Here is a 15,275-nt window from a genome sequence, read left to right on the forward strand (position 1 = left end):
ATTACCTCTTCATCTTACTTCTTTATCACTGACTACAATACTGCCATCTTTACGGCTATTTTAACTGGCTTGAGTTTTCAATACATAAATGATAAATATCTGTTCCTGTGGCACCCGTTATCCTTCATTTTTATCATTACATCTCACCTTCTTTTAGGAGTCTCTACTTGGAGTTATTTTGGTAAAGCCAAACCCTATTTGGAAGGAAGGTTCTGGAATTTTTTACATTAAGAGAAATGAAACATCTCTGCTTGTCGGTATCATGACAGAGACTAACTTATATTTGAAAAACTAGGTGTTCATCAAGAGGCACGGTTACTTACTGTTGCGATTATTTTGCAATTTGTACAAATAACGAATCCTTATGTTGTACACCTGAAAGCAATATACTGCTACATGCAATTATACCTCAACTTTTTAAAAAGAGAACTGGTTAAATAAATCAGTGTATATTTGTGGGACTGTAAACTGGTGGAGCTACAATGGAGAACAGTGTGGAGGTTCCTTATAAAACTAAAAATAGAGTTACACTATGATCCAGCAATCCCACTCCTGGGCACATACCCAGAAAAGATGAAAACTCCAATTCAAAATGATACTTCAGTGTTCACAGCAGCACTGTTTACAATAGCCAAGACATAGGAAGCAAGCTAAATGTCCACGGACAGATAAATGGATAAAGAAGATGTGGTACATATATGCAAAGGAATACTACTCAGCCATTAAAAAGAATGGAATAATGCCATTTGCAGCAACATGGAGATCAGCCTACTAAGCAAAGTAAATTAAAGATAAATATATGATATCAATTATATGTGGGATCATTTTTTTTTTAAGGGCCATACATGCAGTATATAGAAGTTCCCAGGCTAGGGGTCAAATCAGAGCTACAGCTGCCAGCCACACACCACAGCCACAGCTGCCAGCCTACACCACAGCCACTGCAAGGCCAGATCTGAACTGTGTCTGCAAGCTACACTGCAGCTCGCAGCAACACCAGATCTTTAACCCACTGAGTGTGGCCAGGGATCAAACCTGCATCCTCATGAGTACTTGCCAGCTTCGTTTCTGCTGAGCCACAGTGGGAACTCCCTGTGGAATCTTTGAAAAGTGATACAAATGAACTTATTTACAAAACAGAAAAAGACATAAACAAAGACAACAAACCTATGGTTACCAAAAGGTTTCCCCTTTTAGGAGGAGATAATTTAGGAATTTGGGATTAACAGACACACACCACACTATATATTAAACAAATACACAACAAGGACCTATGGAGAATACAGGGAACCATATTCAATATCTTGTAATAATACAATGGGAAAGAATTTGAAAAAGAGTATGTGTGTGTGTGTAACTGAATCACTTTGCTGTATATCTGAAACTAATGCAACACTGTAAATCAAATACACTTCACAGAGTGGAAGGGAAGTCAGTGAGTATCCTCAAAAGGGACTCATACAGAAGAGGGTGCAGCAGCAAGGCCCTGCGGTACAGCACACGCGACTGCACTAGTGTTTTGTAATAACCTGTATGAAAACAACATGAAAAAGAAATAATATACAACTATGTGTGTGTGTGTAACTGAATCACTTTGCTGTATACCTGAAACGAATACAACATTGTAAATCAACCGTACTTCAATAAAAAATGAAATAAATAAAGGATGCAGATCTTCTGGTGGTGATATGACTTGTTAAAAATGCATTTTTAGGGGAGTTCCCTTCATGGCTCCGCAGTTAACAAACCCGACTAGGATCCATGAGGATGCCGGTTTGATCCCTGGCCTCACTCAGTGGGTTAAGGATCCTGCGTTGCTGCGGCTGTGGTGTTGGCCAGCAGCTGTCGCTCTGACTGGCCCCGTAGCCTGGGAACTTCCATATGCCAAGGGTGCAGCCCTAAAAAAACCTCTATGTACAGTGAATCTACTTGGGTTGTATGAAGATTTTTCTCTGCTTTTACATGAATAGAATATTTACAGAAGGATCTATAAGAAATTATTTGTGAGGAAGGAAATGAGGGGGCACCTTACCTTTCACTCTACACTTCCTGTGTTGTTGAAACTCTTTGTCATACGCACCATCACTGCTATAATTTGTTTAATAAAAAATGTTTAAAGACTTGTAGGATTCCGCTCTGTCACTCCCCTCAATCACATGCATTTCAGAATTGCGTTCATGCTCCGGTAGGTTTTACTCCGGGGCTTCCCTCTGCCTGAACTATTGAAATGCTACATGGTGGGTAACGGCAGACAAAGAGGAAACAAGCCACTTGATGTTTCAGCACTTGTAAAAAGTAGCTAAGTCATGGACGTCCACTGCCCGACCAAGCCCGAGCACCTGCTCGGGGTCTGGAAGGCGACAGAACCACGCTAACTTCCCTCTGGCAGCACAGTGATCAACCAAATGCTCAAACCTCGACAATAATCCGGATTTCTAGAAGCTGCAAAGTACCTTTCCATTGCCTCTGAACTGTGTCTGCAAGCTACACTGCAGCTCGCAGCAACACCAGATCTTTAACCCACTGAGTGTGGCCAGGGATCAAACCTGGCCACACAGTCAAGAGAAGGAGTATGGCGAGTGAACACCTACCATGATTTTTTTTCATGTATTAAAGCTGAAAACAGTTACGATATTTTCAGTTATTAGAGGTTTAAATAATCAAGAATTCCTAAAACATTGAAGGGGTGTGGGGGTGTTTTCACTAGACTGCCTCATTTTCATTCTTCCTCTAAATTCCCTAAGTCTCTGGAAATCTAGACATAGGTTTGTTTACCAACGGAAAAAATTTTTCAAAAAAGAAACAACTTCAGTTCCTGAATTACGTATTAACATTTGCCAAGAACAAAGTCTACCTGTCCTGGATTAGAGCAATGTTATTCTTTGGTCCCAAAAAACCTTTTGACTATTACTACAGACACCTTGTATATGAGCAGCGTTAGAAACACACTAAGAAATACACCTAAGAATGCGTAAAAACTCCGTTAGGGAAAGATTTGAGGCCGAGAAAATGAATACAGCAGTGGTCTACTTTTCAGACCTTTGACCCATCTGCTAATATGAGCGGTGAGGAAAATGTCAAATTTGGGGTTCTTCTATCAAGGCCAAATTTCCACACACACACAAAATCTCTTATTTTCCCAAATTCTGACCTGGGGCCCTTTATCCCACAATCATCACTTGTGCCTACCATCCGACCAGCATCTTGTCAAATCTGGCTGCAAGATTAAGTTTCCCAATGCAGAATTCAATATTGTAACCCTAAGGATATAAGATCCAAGCTGGAACATTCTGTTTTGAAAAAAAAAGAAAGAAAGTGGATGGAACTGTTTCCGCCCAGGGACCACGGTTTGCCCTGGCCATCGTGATGGATCATCAGGACTGACACGAAGTGAAATGAGCCTCATGTTCTCAGCGTCCTTCGTGTACACTGAGCAGCATTTTACATTTGTCCCGACTCTCAACCTCTTCTCCAAAAGGTTCAAAGAGCCTTGTTTTCAAGTAGTTTTAAGGCTTACAGAATTAACTAGCTCGGTCTGAATCGAGTCTGGCCAGCCACAGCCTTACATTACAAGCTTGGCTCCATCCTCACCCACACTGGCCTTCAAGGCTGGAAGGACACAACTGAAGACCTAAGAAATATGCACATTTTAAAATATATCTTCCGTATCGATTAGGGTTTCTTGTACCCATACTTCCGTGATGGTGCAATATTTGTCTCTCTCATCAAGTATTTCATTTAGGAGTTCCCGTTGTGGTGCAGTGGAAATGAATCCGACTAGGAACCATGAGGTTGCAGGTTCGATGCCTGGCCTCACTCAGTGAGCTGTGGGGTAGGTAGGTCGAAGACCCAGCTCAGATCTGGCCTTGCTGTGGCTGTGGTATAGGCTGGCAGCTGTAGCTCTGGTTAGACCCCTGGCCTGGGAACCTCCATATGCTGCAGCTGCAGCTCTGAAAAGACAAAAAAAAATTTTTTTAATTTTAAGTATTTCACTTAAAAAAAATCTATGTATAAATTCTGCACTGAAGATGAAGCTTTCTATAAAGATGCCCTTTGTTCTTTTAAAGTTTATCTGAGTTCTTTTTTTTTCTTTTTCTTCTTCTTCTTATTATTTTTTTGGACACACCCAGGCAAGCAGAAGCTCCCTGGCCAGGGAGAAAACCTGCGCCACAACAGCAACCTGAGCCGAAGCAGCAACATCAGATCCTTAACTCACTGGGTCACAAGGAAACGCCTTACCTCAGTTCTTCTGATCAATGCTAAGAACCCCATTTAACAGGTATTGAATCTTTTAAAAAGTAGATCTGTTTCTTTAAGGTTTTAGGTATTAGAGGTTTTCTTCTTCAATTCCTTGCTAATTAATCATGAAAAATCAAAAAAAGCCATAAAATATGCAGAGTTAACACATCATCATCACCACCAAACACCTGTTTTAGTCAGGTTGCTATTTCACAGCACCAAGCACCTACGACGTTCCTGTAAAAAGCTCCCCCTGCAAGTGTCTCTTAATTTTGAAATTTGTGTTCCATGGCTCCAGCACAGTGAAGCTCATTTTTTTTTTCCTTCTGGCATTGTTTTAAATTTCTGTCTGCCCCCTCCCAAACCATTGTTTCACTGCTTATTTGTGTGGTCTACGATCGACGATTGCGAGACAAGGGGAAGGAAGCTTATAAAATTCCTCACCAAAGATACTAACTGCAGGAGCAAGTGCGTTGATGAGTTTTCCGCCAGCATCTTGCTTTGTTTTGCTTCAGGCCTTTTCTCTCTTTCCAGAGTGCCCTTTGCTGCCTGGGCCGCCCGCAAGGATTCACTTTTCACTCCTTACTCATCCAGCTGACTCTGGATTACAGTGGGAAAGAAAAGGAAGCTGACAGAGAAACGACGCTAGAGGAAGAGAGCAAAGCACGCAGAGCACCGTGTTACCGGAACTGTGTCCTTTTCGTTGGAGGTGTCCGCGCGTGTATTTGCATCTTTGACCTTGGGAGGAGCTGGAAATTATGAGTAGCTCTTCCCACTGAAATAAGCCCCGGGGGTGAGGGTGCGGAGCTGGACTAAAAACAGGTAAAATTTAGAGTATTCTGCTGCTCCTCAATTTTGTTTTCTTGTTCTATGGTTGGAAAAACACTCCAAAGGGAATAGGGTTTCAGGTCACCTGGAATCAGTACCAAGTATCGACAGCTCATCTCTCTCTTCAGAAGAAAGAGTTCTTCATATCATGGGGGTTTTAAAGCTGGTGATAAAACAAAAAGCAATTTTCCAAAAAACGGCCACCTTGAAAAATAAAGGGCTTTTAAAATCTAGAGCGTTGCCTTTAATATAAACAATCAGAAATGTTTTCAATTACCTTGCTACTTACATACAATGGTTTTCTGTTCAGGAGAAGTGGGAGCCCTGAAATCACAATAAGATGGCCATTTAAACTGGGTAAAGAAAATAACAGGAGCATAGGGCAACCCAGGAAAGAATTTATCAAATGATAATCAGTCAATTTTCACCATAATTGGCTCACATCGTCTAACTGGGAAGACCAAGAAAATAACAGATAAAAAGGAAAATGAATCTTACTGAAATGGAACGGTAATCTCTCCCAACCCCTTCTACAACTTCTGATTACAATTTTGGACCAGCTCGAAGCATTACGGCTCAACAGAGTAATTGACACGTGATCTCAGAACAAGGCGTCCCTGGGTAATTTTCTTTATTGAACACACATTTCACCTACCAAAAAAAAAAAAGAAGAAGGAAGGATGGAAGAGGGAGAGAGGAATAAAGGCAGGCTTGAAATTATATTCGGAGCAGTTATTAGCTCCCACGTAAAAGTTTGGCTACGAAATACACGTTTATTTAAAAGTTCTGTAATTTGGATTTTCTCCTAGTGTTCAAAATCAGGTCAATATTTATCATTTTGCACATTGTTTCTTCAGGTCTGATCCCTTTATATTTGCAGTTTATTTCAGATTATTTTCTACTCAAACAAGTGTTAGAAAAAATCAACAGCTCATGTATCATAATGCAACTGAAAAGTGAAGTTTTTCAATATTGGCAAACATGTTCTGTTCTAATTTTGGTCAAAACAATAAAGTTGAAAAGATAAAGATGCTTTAAACTGATTCAATGCAGTTTACACAGCAAAGAAATGGAATACCTTCCTCCAATGACCTACAGAGTGAGTACTATAGTACAGATTTTACATGCAAGACATATTATATTCAAATGTTTTCACAAGCATTCATATTTGAAGTATTTCAGCAGCCTCTCTCCATATTCTAGAGATATGAATCCAAAAGCTTTAAGTTTTTAAGCAACAAAATTATATTTGAATAGTATGGAGAATTTCATTCATTGACCTTAGAAATAAAAAAGCAAATTTAGTTTCAAAACCAGATTTCATGTGCTGGTTGTTCGGCATTACTATTAATATTATTGTATAGTATTATTACTGACAAATTTTACCGTAAGGGGAAAAAATAGCTTTACAGTTTAAATACCTGCTCCAGTAACATACGGAACTTCAATTTTAAAATATTTTAAAGATAATAAAAATTGAGTCTATCTGATAGAAAATAAAAAGCTAACATCAACTTTAAGTGGAACATTGAGTGTTTAAGGACAATTAGAAACACATGGTACAAATTCAATATTTTGGTGAGCCCTGTACTTAGAAAAGGCAAACTGGCACCATTTTGCATTCAGAAAGTATAATCCTTAATTCATTTGTATTTTTCTAATATACTATTGACCTATGCTATTCTGGAAAAAAGTGTTCTCAAAGTCCAAACCACAACAATTATGTAGCGTTTGTACATATACTTGTTGAAGCAAATATGTCAGTTTACCAAAAATGGGCATTCACACTACAAAGAAATGACTTCTTGAAAGTACATGAGAGCTAGGCTTGGCATGCATAAGACAGGAGTAGGTTGGCCTCAAGGTTTAATTTTTATATAAGGGGCTTGAAAAACAGTCTCAATGGACCGAGAACAATCTGCAGGTGTGTTATTTACACACAAAGGGTATCCTCTCCCTAAGCCACCTCGACTTCACATCGAGCTTAAGTAGGGTCCAGGTAAGCACACTGTTCTTAGAGCAACATTAAAATGAGTTTATAGGCGTTCCCGTCGTGGCGCAGGGGTTAAGGAATCCGACTAGGAACCATGAGGTTTCGGGTTCGATCCCTGGCCTTGCTCAGTGGGTTAAGGATCCGGCGTTGCTGTGAGCTGTGGTGTAGGTTGCAGACAGGGCTCGGATCTGGCATTGCTGGTGGCTCTGGCGTGGGCCAGCGGCTATAGCTCCGACTGGACCCCTAGCCTGGGAACCTCCATATGCCGCGGGAGCGGCCCAAGAAACAGCAAAAAGAAAATAAAAATAAAAAATAAAACAAGTTTATAAACAAGGGAGGTTATAAACAAACCCACACAGCAGGTTATTTTTTTTGGAACAAGGGAGGTTATAAACAAACCCACAGAGCAGGTTGTTTTGAGGCTAGAACAATGAAATATTTGTGTGTTCCAGAACCTTCATATGGGCTAGGCATCCAGGTAGTGCCCTTGCTTTCTGGGCCATTAGCTCACTCGCTGAGCGTGGTCTCAGACAATTGTCTGCACTTTCTAATGTGCCACTTTCAAACCCTTTAAAGCGTTCGAATCTGTCTTTTAAAAGAACGACCCATTTTCCTGGTAAGGAAAATGGCAAAAGCTTTTGACTGCACTTCCCACGTGACTATACACGGTTTCTCCACTCCTCTCGAGTCCTTCGGCCATGCCCATGGGGAGTGCACCCCAAAACACTTTCACCCAGCTGTTTCTCTCCCATTCCTAGGAAATTCTTAGAGGCCTGATAAATATTTTTATCTAATTTTCCTCCTCTGTGGTTTTAATAAAAACAGCTCTTTAATAGCCTCTGTTGTGTATTATTTGCCGAAGTCGGTCCGTAGAGACACACGGCCAGCCTGGACCCTCAGGCCTGCACCTCGAGATGGCAGGCTGGCCAAGGGTTCTCTGGGGACACCAGCGCCAGAAGGAGGATTGGAAACAGTGACCCGTCTGCATGACATGAGAAAAACAAAAACAAAAAACAGGAGGGGCCGTAACACTGACAGCTAATCACTCACGAGCCACAGGCTCGGTCTGCAGACAAGGAAAGATGCAGTAAACATGTAATGACAGGTGAAAACAGGGGTCTGCATTTTAAACTGATATTCCAGCCCACGGTTCGGAACCTGCTTAACTGTGTAGTTTGAACTGATGATGTGAAAAGCATCAGAAGGTAAAATCCATCCTACGGTTCGAAGGCTGAGGAAGCTTGCTACAGGTAACTATCAAAAATCTGGTTTGAGTTCCAGAAACTGTGTGGATGAACCAAGTTTCCTGATCTTGAGATACCGGGCGGGGGAGTGTTCTTACGTCCGGGAGGCGGGTGGCTCGCCTGGGGGAGGGAGGGGACCGCCGGGGAAAGGCACACACGAGCTCTGTCTGCTCCGGGAAGCCACCGCACTTTTCTGAGCTGGATCATGGCCCCTCTCCCCGTCCGCTGGAAGCAACCAGAACTGTGATCCAAGAGGAGAATGAGAACACCTGAAGGTCGCCTTTCACGGGACTCTTTCGGGATATTCCGGATGGAAGAGAGCCTCGAGCCGGGGATCTGCTCCTCCCTCACAGCCACGGAGCAAGAGAACTCAGACCGGCGTGGGGGGGACAAAAGCAACTACTACTCCAATACGTAATTGAGAAACACTGCACACAAACATGTGGCTCATCCATTGGGACTGAGTCACACCTGCCGAGTAGGTACAAGATGATATTGAAAGCAAAAGCTGAAAATAAACCATCTCTTTCCAGCTATGAGTGACTGAAAAGCGAGAAAAATTATTTTTATATTCCTGTCCTTATTGTTAGGAGGAGTCATTTGAGTCAATATTCCTATCTTTGCTATAACAATTAAAAGGAAATCATTTCAAATCTGGATGTCGTCTTTCTTTTGATATCCATAAATATGGGTTCAGTTAGGTTTTCTGACCTCATGGTAAGCCTACGGGAGGGCCAGCATGCTATTTTTCTTTTAAATATTAGTGTTTCAGTTTCCAAAAAATAAGCCTTTCAGTTTTTGTACATTTTTAGTACAGAAAATTTTACAACCTTCAGCATAACTGCTTTCATAATTTACTAGTTTGACATATGTATCTGGGTTTTTTTTTTTAACAGACAATTTATAAGAAATGAAATCTTCCGAAAAACAATGGCTAGTTTGATGCAATTATTTTAGTAAGTATCATAGCAACCAACATATATCATTCCTGGACACGCCGAGCCTTTAAAAATCACTTAAAGTACACACAAAATACAGAGTGATGGGGCAATAACAACCCGCTTTAAATCCTGACACATCAGAAGTTTAAGCCTGGTGCCTGTAAAATGCCTGCCAGTTCCTGTTTTTAGTATCTGTGCTTGAACCTTTTAACAGTATACACATCAGCAGTTATTTCCCATAAACAATACTGAATAACAAATTAGAAGTATCTCTCCTGCTTTTTTTAACCAAGCTTGCTTTTCCCAACTAAGGAAACAACATGCCAAAGGAATCTGTATTTCTTATTCGGTACTGAAACACTGAATTTGCACAGTAGTAAAGGCCATTCTATGATCCACGGAGGACAGAACATGCTTGCCAACTAAGAAAAGTTTCATTAAGCAGGACAAGATAGTTACCAAGAGCTCAAGTTTTATTTATACATGAAACGGTCACCTGTTTTAACAGGTATGTATTTAATTCCGTACGGTCCAACGATTTCAGCTGTATTTCACACACTTACTTGGTCATCCGAGAACAACTTACACTGGTTATTAACAGTGTCTAAAATCCGTCTTTACAGATTTTTTTCCTGACGGATATATGCCCAGAGACTTCACTTTATATATGCCTGTATAACAAAAAGCCACTTGAAAGTTTTAAAAAATATTGTTCAGTTGAAGCAGCTATCTACTGCTTTTAAAATAGTGTGAGCCTGTAAAAATATGGTATTACATATCTGACACTTTCCACGGAAAAATACATTACGAAGCATGCCGGCATTAATCAACCATGTGTTTCCAGAACCCTAAGGTGCTCTGCTATAATTTTGTTGAAAACCGAGTAAGGTGGTAGATTTTTCCTCCATGCTATTAACACAGAGCAAACAAATTTGAGGTCATCACCTGGCGGGCTTGTCTTGATTGGCAAGTGTGCAAAAAAAAGAGGAAAAAAAAACTTTCAGGAGTTCATCAATATTCGTTACCATATTCCGATTTATGAGTTAACCGTTCCTAAGTAAGCAGAGGTAACTCAGAAACATTTTGGTCAAAAACACCTTCCAAAAAACAAACAAACAAAATGCAGAAGGAAAGCACATACACTCCCTTTTTTCCTCACCCCACCCCCACCACCGTCAGGGAAAAAATCACCCTTCCTCGGCAGCAGGGCAAGCTCATTCCTCTCACCCCTTCGGTTATTGGAAGGCAAATGAAAAGACAACGACCCTTTCCCTCTTCTGATTTAGCGCTCGACGCAAACCTTTACCCACAAGCAGAAACTACCGATTTCCCGCGAGGCACCAGAACCAGAACAGAAAGAGCGAGACTCACTGACCCATTTGGAAGACAAAGACGACAGGACGGGAAAGCTCTAAAAATCAGCTCCTGAGGCCTCTGAGAGAGATTCTTCTGGCATTTCATCACAGCAGCCCCAGACCAGGTCCCCTCCCGGATCCGGGAGGAGGCACTAAATAGAGCTGTTTATTAAAGCCGCCGCGGCGCGGGCTGCATTAGGAGGCGCGAGCGGAGCACCTGGACCTTCCAGAGCGTGGCGTGTTTAATTTGCAGCCTGCCCTCTGCAGCGGCCAAGACCACGGCTCCATCCATCTACCAGGCAATCACACATTATCTGGGTTAGAAGTGAAAGCACGTGCATTTACACATGTATCTTTTCCATAGAGAAAGGGAGAGCGAGCGAGACAGACAGACAGAACGCAATCCAGACCCAAATAATAATCAGAAAATTGTTAACCACTACCTAGAAAACAGAACACTTGAACCTCTTCTCATACTTTCTTTCAGAGATCACAATCTCAACCGAATATAAATTCTAAACAACATATATTTTTAAACATTCAGGCCAAATGATAAATTCAATTTCTTCTTTGGCTTTTTTTCTTTCTTTCTTTTTTTTTTTTTTTTTTGTGGTTGTATTTAGTTGGGGGTTTTAAGCATCGCATTGAAGTTTTAAGCTGAGGCTGCCTAGCTAGATTTTAATGGGTGTCTTTTCCCTTTTGCACTTTCAGCGGCTATACTGGCAGGTAGCTGAAGATACAGATAGAAAGATGGTACTGTAAATATGAATTATGTGAATCATATGGTGAGACCCTTGTGGAAAAAAGGGGAGTTGAGAAATGGCTGACTCCATACCTGACCAATTACAGCTTGCATGGTCCCCGTGTCCTGCTGGGCTGAGAGATCGCAATCCATCATATGTTGTCTTTGAAAAGGAGAATGGGGGTTTCTGGCATGCATCTGTCAATCAACTCCTGCACTCACAACCATCACCAAAAGCAAGGGGGAAAAAAGTCAAGCTGCTCCACCAAATAGGATGAAACTGTCATGTGACCTCCGGCAGACACGCGCACACACATTCACTACCTCCATGGAGCGTAAGAATTTTCTGTAGATATGAAATGACATTGACAAATATCCAATACCAAGTAAATAAAGTGAAACAAACAGCTACTCACCAAAGACAGAACATTGGCTGTAATCTTCCGCTAAAGGTTTAACAAACCTAAGAGGATTTTTTAATGCTCTAGGAATCTATGTTTAAAACAAAAACAGAACCAAAATTAACTACTTCATGTGCTAATTGAGACTTTGATTTCTATGCCACCACATACGTTTTTTGGATGACGGGTCCGTGACCCTCTCTCAGCCTCTGTTCCCAATGATTTTATCTTCAGATTCTTTAAATGACCTTGTGATAATATCTCTGTAGTTTTACATAACACCGCCTTTATGGGAAAGCCTGAGATGTGAACCCTCAAATAACACGGACACCCTAATGTTTGTTGATTGGAAACAGATATGCATAATCATGTGTGCAAACTGTGGTGACCATGCAAACATAAAATATTCAAAGTGTGTAAACAGTAGCCACCAAACTTTTCATCTTTTAAAAGGTTGGGAACCGATTTACTGGCAGCTCCTCTGTGATGGCAGATATTTCAACTTTTTTGCGTTTAATTTAAGCTATTTGATCCCACACACCCTGCGATAGATTGTGGATGTATATGGGTCGGAATTGTAAGAATGTCATGAATATAACCGAGATGCTTTTTAACCCTTTCAGCATTAAGATCAGAACCTGATTATTCAAGACACCCTGGCAGATACTGCAAAGTTACTCTTGGAAAATCCAAATCCATAAAAGTAGCCATTGATTTGGCGGCTTTGTAGAGTTATTGACATTTGCAAGAGTCCACTTTTTAAACTTAAGTTCATTGGTTCATGTAGTCTAACTTTTTCAAAAAAAAAATTTATAGGAAAACTTTGTGTTATTAAAATGGGTTTTTGCCCCCAAGGTTCAAAAGTAAGGTTAAACTTGAGAAGTAAAGGAGTTATAAGAAATGTTTAATACAGAATATATATTATTACATGTATTATAGCATTGTACTGTATCATCATTTGAAAATTAAATAAAAGGAACTTCAAGTAAGCAAAGAAACAAATTTCCATGTTTAAAGAAAGCTTTAGGAGGGAAGCACGAGGATTGAAATCTCATTTGCCTCTCACTGAGTTGCTCCACAATATAAAGATTACACACACACACACACACACACACACACACACACAAATGGCACCAACTGGAGAGCCCTCCTAGGAACTGACAGCAGGAAAATCCTCCTAGACATGATTAAAACGCACAGTTGGCGCTGACACCCTGTCCCTGCCGCTGGAGACGGAGACACACCCGGGTGTTTGTGCAGCCGCCCCAGATCGGACGCTGCCCGCGCGAGGTCGCCACGTCTGGCGAGGGAGGGGAGGGGAGGCGACAGAGGGAAGGGGAGGCGGGGGCACCCCCTCCCAAGCCCCGAGCCCGGAAATCAGGGCCGGGGTCGCCGTGGAACCCGCGAGGGCTGTGCCAAACTTGCCCAAAGCCTGCGGGCAGGTGGGGCTCCTAGCGTCGCCTGCCTGGGATAGAGAGACAGACACACAGACAGGCAGCCTGTCGGACCGGGAAAGTTGCGGAGGAGGGGCGAGACGAGCTGGGGCTGGGCTGCAGCTCCCATCTCAGCAGAGCAGCTCAGCCCAGTCTCGCTGTCACCTCACTGCAGGCTCTAGACACACACACACACACACAAACACACACCCGGGGATGGAAACTTCGGATAGTTGGAGGGTGGGGGTGGGGATGGAGGGCAGGCTGCAGGATGAGGTCCAAGACCCCACTTGAAGCTCCAGGGGGTCCAGGCTCCCGTAAGGACAACTCTTTGCTTGCCCTCGGGTTATTTACATGACCTTCTGGCCTAGGATAATTGCAAGAGTCACTGGCCAACACGAATGGAGCCCCGAGCCAGCAAGACGTCAGACACCTGACACCGTGCGAGCTCTCACGAAAGCCTCATCCCAACTCAGTGAGGCAGAGGAGCAGTCCCTCCCGTTCTGTAGATGAGCTGCCAAAAGATACGACGACTCAGGATTCACAGGGCCGTGATCTAACGCTGCTCGGCATCGGAAGACGGCGCTTTTCAAGGGAAAGCGGAGAGTGAAGACTGCCGTTCAGTCTACTGAACAGACTCTCTCAGTACATGGATCCGGAGCGGGCGCTAAGAGCTAGGTGCCGTGTTAAGTACTAGAGGCACAGCCAAACATAGATCCTCAGAGGCCTTCATTTTCTAGTGATTGGATAGAGATTTGTCAACGAGTCACAGAAATGTACATTTTTAAATTATTCTGAGAGCTGTGGAGGAAAGCAAAACCCTAATAAGAGAACTTATTTCCAAGGAATTGACTTCATCTTGAGAGTGCAGGTGAACAGAGGGGGATTCGGCAGTTAACCTGAAAGAAACTAAAACCGGAAGAATGTTGGGGCGGGGGAGGGGCATGACGGTGGAAACATTCCCTGCGGAGGAACCTGCAGAAGCTGCAAGGAGACTGGCTCATTGGAGGAGCTTGAAGAAAGCTTTCTGCCTTGCGTGGAGCTGGGGCCGGAAGGGAGAGAGAGGCTGGCGGCGAGACCAGAGCACACAGTGTCACTTAGGCTGCATCAGAGCGTCCTCGCCTGAGCCAGGAGCACTGTGATGCCACTGAGACTATTTCAGCAGTGGGTCACCCTTATTTGAAAGATGTCTCTGGCACAGTGTGGAAAGTTGGGGGGGTGATAAAAGTGGATTTGGGGAGACCAGCTAATTATAGTGAGAGGTATAATTCACAGGAACTCTCTGATGCGTAAGAGAACTTGAAGAAGAGGGAGGTGTCTTTCTGGATTTGCACAAAATATACAGGTGCTGATGCCGTTTTCTGTGCTAGGAATCGGGAGGAAGAGCAAGTTAGAGAAAGGGCCGTATGGATCATAATCGGAGCTTGAGGTTTATTTTCACTGCAGTCCTCGGGAAGAATGGTCAGCCCCCTTTCTCAGAGGAAAAAACCTAGGGATCTGAGGGAGGAAGCCACTTGCCCGCAGCCAGGCAGCAGCAGGGGAGGTTCCTCCGAGGGAATCCAGGTTCCTGACGGCTTTGGAATGAGTTGGTTGTTCTGGGTTATCCAACAGATTAAAATTATCCTACCAGGGGAGCTCCTGTTGTGGCGCAGCGGTAAGGAGTCCGACTAGGAGCCGTGAGGATGCGGGTTCTATCCCTGGCCTTACTCAGGGGGTTAAGGACCCGGCGTTGCCTTGAGCTGTGGTGTAGGTCACAGACGCAGCCTGGATGCTGCATTGCTATGGTTGTGGTGCAGGCTGGCAGGTGCAGCTCCAATTTGACCCTTAACCTGGGAACCTCCATATGTTGCAGGTTTGGCCTTAAAAAGCAAAAAAAAAAAAGTCCTACCAGGAAACCAAGGTAACACTGGTGACCGGAGCTGTTCTTAGGAGTCCCTTGGACAGGTGTCCGGATGGAATGAGTTAAGGCGCCGCCCTTTTGTATAAAAGTTTGCTCGAGACCCTAGACCTGCCCATGTGAAGGGAAGGACTGAGGTTCAGGTCAAGCACGGCCACGATAGAAGAGTGTAAGGATGAACACGCCAGGGTAGTTTTGAGTG

The 15,275-nt window shown here is 42.9% G+C and overlaps 1 protein-coding gene across 8 annotated transcripts in view; it reads right to left on the reverse strand.

The window, feature by feature from the left end:
- The window catches only part of POU6F2 (POU class 6 homeobox 2), a 486,796-nt gene extending 475,016 nt beyond the window's left edge, over positions 1–11,780 (reverse strand). For 2 of the 8 annotated variants that reach the window (XR_002340452.1, XR_002340450.1), the window contains exons 1-4: positions 10,621–11,107; positions 5,566–5,718; positions 5,345–5,391; positions 4,684–4,839 (exon numbers count right to left, since the gene is read on the reverse strand). Coding sequence is in view for 2 of the 8 variants with exons in the window: in XM_021079083.1 (XP_020934742.1) it covers positions 11,436–11,540 (105 nt within the window). In the remaining 6 variants the exon portion in view is untranslated. Of the gene's footprint in view, positions 1–4,683; positions 4,885–5,344; positions 5,392–5,565; positions 5,719–10,620; positions 11,112–11,435 lie in introns of those variants that run through there. The other 6 variants (XM_021079083.1, XM_013985842.2, XR_002340449.1 and 3 more) reach the window with 5 other exon arrangements.

Source organism: Sus scrofa, chromosome 18 (assembly GCF_000003025.6).
Source record: "Sus scrofa isolate TJ Tabasco breed Duroc chromosome 18, Sscrofa11.1, whole genome shotgun sequence".
Taxonomy (NCBI): Eukaryota; Metazoa; Chordata; class Mammalia; order Artiodactyla; family Suidae; genus Sus; species Sus scrofa.